The sequence below is a fragment of the Melanaphis sacchari genome, unplaced genomic scaffold (genome assembly GCF_002803265.2).
Source record: "Melanaphis sacchari strain LSU unplaced genomic scaffold, SCAv2.0 Contig19_pilon_pilon, whole genome shotgun sequence".
Lineage (NCBI taxonomy): Eukaryota > Metazoa > Arthropoda > Insecta > Hemiptera > Aphididae > Melanaphis > Melanaphis sacchari.
This window is the reverse complement of record NW_020270975.1, coordinates 66,953-74,601: the sequence shown is the minus strand read 5'-3', so window position 1 is coordinate 74,601 and position 7,649 is coordinate 66,953. Positions and strand designations below refer to the sequence as shown.

At 29.5% G+C, this 7,649-nt stretch overlaps 1 protein-coding gene across 2 annotated transcripts in view; it reads right to left on the bottom strand.

Moving 5' to 3' along the window:
* Positions 1 to 219: 219 nt before the first annotated feature.
* The window catches only part of LOC112592993 (soluble guanylate cyclase 89Db-like), a 32,875-nt gene continuing 25,445 nt past the window's right edge, over positions 220 to 7,649 (bottom strand). For both annotated transcript variants that reach the window (XM_025337180.1, XM_025337179.1), the window contains exons 6-11: positions 5,183 to 5,351; positions 3,605 to 3,751; positions 2,753 to 2,906; positions 720 to 829; positions 463 to 552; positions 220 to 357 (exon numbers count right to left, since the gene is read on the bottom strand). In XM_025337180.1, coding sequence (XP_025192965.1) covers positions 280 to 357; positions 463 to 552; positions 720 to 829; positions 2,753 to 2,906; positions 3,605 to 3,751; positions 5,183 to 5,351 — 748 coding nt within the window. In that variant the 3' untranslated portion in view covers positions 220 to 279. The remainder of the gene's footprint in view (positions 358 to 462; positions 553 to 719; positions 830 to 2,752; positions 2,907 to 3,604; positions 3,752 to 5,182; positions 5,352 to 7,649) is intronic.

Sequence of the window (7,649 nt, the reverse complement as noted above, 5' to 3'; positions counted from 1 at the left end):
AGTTCATATATGACACGAAAAGATCGCATGCCGGGGAATGTATTTTCTGAATTATTGACATAATATCTAATAATATTTCGGTCGATTTATTCTTGTAAATTCTGTTTTAAATCCTTTTTACGAGTATTTTGTTATGTGCATTCTAATGTTTTTTTTTTTCTTAAGTAAACGTTCATTTGATGTAATCAATTCATTGATGTCGAAAAAACAATATAAACAGATACGATATTTATTAATAAAATTATTATAAAATTAAAATAATAAAAATAGTCGGAACGATCAAACACTGTGACGTTTTTCCGTTTGTGGACTTCTAGGTTTTCTTTCGACCCAAAACGTTTCCATTTTACCTTTTCCCTAAAAACAAAAACAATATTATGATTTCTCATAGCATCGAAAATATGCGTGTGCTCGTTATTAAACTTCAGCACATAATAATTCTTTTGTTGTTGTGTGTTTTACCTTAACGGTCACGAGTCCCCTTGACGTCAACTTATACATATTTTGTGGTAAAAGCCGCTTGGTCGTGATGGAGATATGAATTTTTCCTGGCTGAACAGATAAAATAAACGGAATACAAAATAAAGTTGAAATAACGCACCGATCCATTTCGACTCAGCGATGGACGTGAGCAGAAAATTGGTATAATGATTGTATTATCTGTAGATACATAAAATAATAGACCGATTTCGAATATCGAAATTCAGTTTGACGCTTACCTGACTGGTGGTTTGCATCCTTGACGCCGTATTAACCGTGTCACCAAACAAACAGTACCGTGGAACTTTCATGCCAACCACTCCGGCGACGACAGGACCCGAATGAATACCTAACATATTTGTACAGAATTACTGTGTAATTTATGTAAGGTAAAATATACAGAATGTTTGTACTCAACCCATTTACCGCCTAATTAAAAAAAATTTTAAACGACCATATGATAATTACTATAAATAGAATTTATGATTTCATTTTTAAAATATTAAATCTTTAAAACTATTAAACTATTAACAAACGCAACGATTAGTTTTTTTTCGGTTAAAAAAAAAACCACAAATAAAAAAAAAAAAAAAAAAAAATGTTAAACATTTTATTAATTGTGAATCGCTGTCAACAAAGTACCTACTAGTTTTCCAAAACTATGTTTAAAAGAAATTATTGGCAATGATCAACACGGAGAAACGTCTCGTATAATACGACCAATGAAACGTTACAACGCACTATTAAATCGATCGAAAAATAATGATTTATGAAAACCAAATATGTACTTCAAATCGTGATAAAAATATGTATATATTACGCCGGATTTATGAAATTGGCGGAAAAATTACCGATTTTGTGAAATCAAATTTTGATTGCTGATTTCATGAATTAACCAGACGTTTTCTTGTCGACCGCTCGAATTCGGTAACATATTATTACGACATAATTGCAAATAAAACGGTAACCAATAATCATACACGGTACCACACCGTTATCTTTAACGTGGCGTCAGTCGCGCCGCGGTATTTTCGACCGCGTTTAATTTTTTATCTATGTCACTGCATGTCACTGTATTAAGGATTCTGAGCACATGACTGGAGCGGAACAGTTTGGCTGCTAAAAAGTACTGTCCTCTAACGGCTGCAGGCGTTCAACCAAATTAATGTTTTTTTACAGGATCTTGTTCGATTAGGATCAGTATTAGGACCGAACAAGGATATCGACGTTGTACCTGCCGTACGAATCGCACACCAAAATAATTTACATGCAGGAAAAATGACATGATCTGTAATTCGGCGTGCCGCCCTGGCCGTAGTTGCCATTATATATAAATATAATAAAATATGTATAACTCGATAGATACACTAAATATTATAATTTTATGACTTTCGATTTTTTTTTTTTTTTATACTTTTTTGTATACATTATTTTTTATTACAATTAGATTTTATTATATTTCCAGTCTTATATATAATATCATGAATACAACACATTCGTTTATATTGAATTATATTTTATTATATTTCCAGTCTTTTATGTAATATCATGAATACAACACATTCGTTTATATTGAATTATATTTTATATATATATATATATATATTTTAAGAAGGGTCTTGCCGATTTCACGCAATTTACAGTATTAAGTACTTTTAAGTTGCCGATTTCACGTTTTCGGCCACAGCATTGCTGATAATCAGCAATTTAATAAATTTGGCGTAACATGTATACTGAATTTTATATGTTTAATTGTCTAATAAATGCTAATATGGGAGGTAGCAATAATATTACACTTCAAGTTGTGGAACAAACCGAAACCTCATAATATATAATAATTTAAAATAACAATTATATCTGATAGTGCCATTTTTCAACTCTTATTAATGTTTTACTATTCGATGCATTATTGAACTCTTTCGTGTTTTTATTTTAGTATACTTCACCCCAGTTATATAGTTTTGTATAGGTGGGACGGATAATTTCATGTTCAGGGAGTGGGACTACAGAAAACGACGCGAATTTCGTATTATAACAACAAAAATGCACGGAAATAATATTTATTCCGTAGTGATGCGGCGTATAGGAGTGTATGAGTATGCCTTATATTGCCGCAGTTCTACAGCTAATAGCGCTTTTATTTGAGCTTGGGGTGACCGGAGCAATATTAACAACGACGACGGCGATGATAACGATTATTATAAAACCAATAAATCTTAGCCCAACTATAACAGACGATAAAATATATAACACTATTATTAAGTTTTGATACCTATTTTGATCTGGATCTTAATATTGCACGGGAATTGCAAGTCTCTAATATTTTCCGCAAACTCTAAGCTCAAGTCGGTGACGTTGCGCGCGTGCTCTCTCGTATACTCGGGAGCTCCGCTAACGGCCATGTACACTTGGTTAACGGTTTCCACCTGTATTTGAGAAAATAAACGAACAAAATGTAATTAATATGCACCCCGGAAAACGTGACAGATACCATATCGAATTGAATTAAACGTTACACGGCGGCAGAGGCGACATAAGCGTCTCAGATTATCGTATTAATTTTACAAACCACGCGATTTGCACGGCTCGCACGACTTAATACGGGTTTATGTATTTAAAAAACATAATTAATATATGCAATATTATTCGTCAAATTTGTTTTATCGATTAACATTATTCATAGTATAAATATTATACAACCATATACACTACGTATAAAGTATTGAACGACATTAATATATTATGATATTATAGTAACGTATATGCGTTAAAAGATATACACGCAGGATTTTCTGTTAATAATTATCAATTTTTTTTTTTTTTTTTGTAAATTTAAAATTGTAACTGAGTGTAGGTACTATAATATAATACACATATTTTAACGATAGGGTATGTACTGTTATTATTATACTGGTGTAGTGACGCACACGCCTAAAAATTTGCTTTTTTATAGTATAAATATATATTAATTTCATTAAAATATTAAGTTTATTTCACGTTTTGTTCTTTTTTCGATTTAAATTTTATAAATATATTTTTACGTACACTGTACGGTCTACAAATAATGATAAACCAAAAAATTAAAATAACATAATTTATATTACAACACAATGACTATTATTACCTTATAAACGTTAAATCGATCGGTGAGTGAATCGAAGCAGCTGAAAACGGTATTCATACATTCAACGACATCCATAACTCCTTTTATTGTTGCTTGTGGTCTTAGCCCTTCGACTTCACAAAACATTACAGATATCAAGTTAAAAGCCTATTAAAAGAATAAAAACCACACGTAGACATCATTAAATAAATGTTTAAGAAGTATTTATAGTAATTAAGTACTTAAAAAAATATATAAGCCAGTGATTCGATTATTATTTAGAGCAAAATTAAATTTTAGTTAAGAAACCAAGAATGTAATCCCTAAAACACAAATACGTATCAATTAATTGAGTAATAAATATAAAAACATTTTATGGACAATATGATTAGTATACATTTGTAGTAATAGCTTAGTAAGATGGTCATAAACCTGAAAGTAATTTCACAGTTTAAATATCTACCGTGTTGGTTAGACTCAATTTTGGGTCACAATATGTTTCGAAAATGCAATTTATGCAATTCAATCATCGACACAATCACAAACATTATTAAAGAAATGTAAATATTTATCGCAATGATTATTTTTCGAAGTAAAAGTTCAACGATTTAATTTAGTTAATCTTTTATACTGAAGTAATCGTTACGAATCAAATTTCTTACTAAGTACAGTGCTATACTAAAAAATAAAATAAAATTTATCGGTTCATAATTCACAAAAGTTTTAGTACCAATTATTAATAATACGTATATTTCATCGCCCTGAGCACTCACAATTTCATCCACTATAGTGTTGACCTTCCAATAACGTCAAAACATAAAATAAATACGTTCGCGTTGTTTTAGTATAATTTCGAATTGCGATAATCCCGTATAGTGCTAAAACGGCCATGCTGGATTTTGACTGTGCGGATTTTAAAATTTAGAATAGTTTTATTATCTAAACAATTCACGGTATAACGTAATACATTATGTAAATAATAATGTATTTACAGTTGGTATAATCTTCTCATTTGGAAAAATAAATAATAATTAGGTACATATAGCATGATCCCGATAGGCTATTGGATTTTGGAATTAAATAAACGATAACTAATTGATGGAATGAGATAATAATACTCAATATTATAATTTATATTCACTCCACCCCCCCCACACACACCTCCTTTTGAACCATTTTTTTGAATGCATAGAGTTTTAAATTTTGATTGTATTTTAATAAGTTCGCTCGTTTTTTTTTTTAAATTTTATTTTATTGAGTATTTTATTATTATTTATTAGTATATATTAAACAAAAAAAACAAAAATTTAATCAATTAAAATAAATAATTAGAAACTTTGTGTTGTAGTTTATGAGAATTTGCTTTCTGTTGTTGTGAGCTATTACTATCAAACATTGTTAACATTGTGATTCTCTGCGTTTTGCAGTACTTATTCTTAAGTTATCAATCAAGATTCAAGGTATAGTAATGACGTGCAATCGATAGGTAAGTAGGTCGCCGGTATTAGTAAGGCTACTGTTGAATATTACAACAATGATGTTTAATAATTAGTACGTATATTTAAATTTGGGGACATAATACGTAAATTTGATATTTGCCTTGCACGTGTTCATCGTGCTCTGTTCATTTTGTAGCTGATCGGCGACGCTTCTGGGTAACATAGAATACAACAACGAATCACCCTTGCGTTTCCATTTGTCTAACTGTTCGTAGTTGTCTTCTAGATCTTGCGACCACTGTTCCGCTCTTTCAAACATCAATTCCAGCCTAAAAAGTCAATATATTTCACGTGATATAAAAAAAAAAAAAATTATAAAGATAATAAAAATTTTCCGGATTTCATCATGTGTGCATATTATTACATTATGCACATGAGATAAAACGTATAGTATTAAAGTTAACGATGACCAAACAAAAGATGAAAAAAAAAAATTAATTTTTATATACGAACAAAATGCGTCATGAGTACAATAATATTAACATATACAAAGAAACCGTGCAAAATCACAGGCACAACATATACAATCATAGTTCGAAAGACTCTGAATTGTCTTATTACTATATGGTTAAGTAATAACCACCGTTTAAGTATGTGAATAGTTATATTTTGGATTAACAAGGTATTTTTTAGTACATTTTTTGATATTCCAACTTCTGCAAAGTTAGGTATTATTTTTATCGCAACGATATCGGTTTCTACAATGCGCACAAAAAACCAACATTATTTTTTCATCATTTTTTTTTTAGTTCAGAACTAACCGAATATGATGACTTACAAAAACTATTAATTATTAAAATATTCATAGAATATTGTATTTTGTTATAAATGTGTTAACATTCTTTTACAAACTAATAATAATTTAATGTACTTAAAATCATAATCGCATATGTAACACAATATCAAATTAAATCTGACTTTGTACATGCGTAGATTTCACGGAGCACACTACAGTATTTCGAAATGCTTAAAAAGCTTACGGATGATGGATGTTGTCCAAGAGCATACTGCAAAATTCTAGAGTAGCTTATTATTATTAAAAAAAAAAAAAAAAATACACAAAACGATTCATCATAAATTTTGAATTTAAAAATGACATCGTCCTTTCTATGCAAAATATATGATAATACACTTGCCCCAAAATCTTATTTACCCGAGTTTTTTGTACCGATACGTGACGCACGTTCGACATAATATTTAAATATGTTGGTACTCCACGCGAATCCATCATAATAATCGAACACCTCTGTGTGGGTTTGTTATCTGAACACATTTCGTATAACTCGCGTACACGTAAAATATTACAGCCAACGTGTTAATATATTTCATGCGTGTAAATTTTATACGATTTAAAATATTTTCGATTTATCTTTCAGCACACTGTTACAAAAGGTATAACATTTCGTATGTAGGTACAATGAGTAAAACCGTAAATAATTCAAGCGTTAGACTTTCAAAATCACGAGTTAATAAATTCAAAAGTCTAACGGTATAAGAAATACTTTGTTGTTCTATGTAAATATTCAAAGTATTCATCACCGGTGTTCAATGTTCATATACTCTTCTAGTAATGGAATGATGGAATTTCACAAGCCCTAAACAACAAAATTTCGAATATTGCGAGACACTTTTCGTATATGAATATATTATAATATTAAAATATATTCACGTGTGTATTGTATTATATATGTTTAAACTCCACGCGAATCCATCGGGGTATAATCGTATGAATTTGGTCATGGTAAAATTGGTCGTCTAAATTGGTTGTTTTATAAATTGGTCTTTTGAAAAATTGGTCGTTTTCAAAATAATATGTTTATCATATAAAAATTTTATTCTGTCGTAATTTTTCTTAAATGAACATGTAAAAATATGTGTGAAAAGTATTATAAATTATTATGAGCTATCCCTGATATGAATTCATCAACTAATGTTCTATTGTTAGATGTTTTACTTATTGTATTTATCCTCTCAGCAGTGTCATTATATTTTTTCAGTTTTCTAGGAATTTCTGCTCCGGTAAAATATTGGACCATTTTCAGACGGTTTAGCCTGACAGTTTAAATTTGTACACGCTGTTATTCAACTTATTATCGCAATACGTATAATAATGATTATTGTCCATTTGTACCTTTATATAACGTTTTTAAACCAATATTCGTGTTTCGCGACCAAAACATATTTCGACCAATTTATCAAACGACCAATTTCAGTAGACCGATTTTACCACGACCAATTGACGTAAACTCGAATCCATCATAATAACCGAACGCCTCTGTGCGAGTTCACTATTTATACACGTATAAAATACACACACACACACACACACACACATAAAAACAGATATATATGTACATTATATTTATATTATACTCAAGTAATTCCTAATTTTATAAATTTGAATATTTTACGTAAATACTAAAAATTGATGGCATTGCTAAATTATGATTTCCACGAAACATTGTAGCAAAACAATAAGATAATATAATATATATTAAAAAGGAAATTATAAATAATTTGATTGTAATATAGGTATGCAAAATAATAAAAACAAATTATAAAATTTG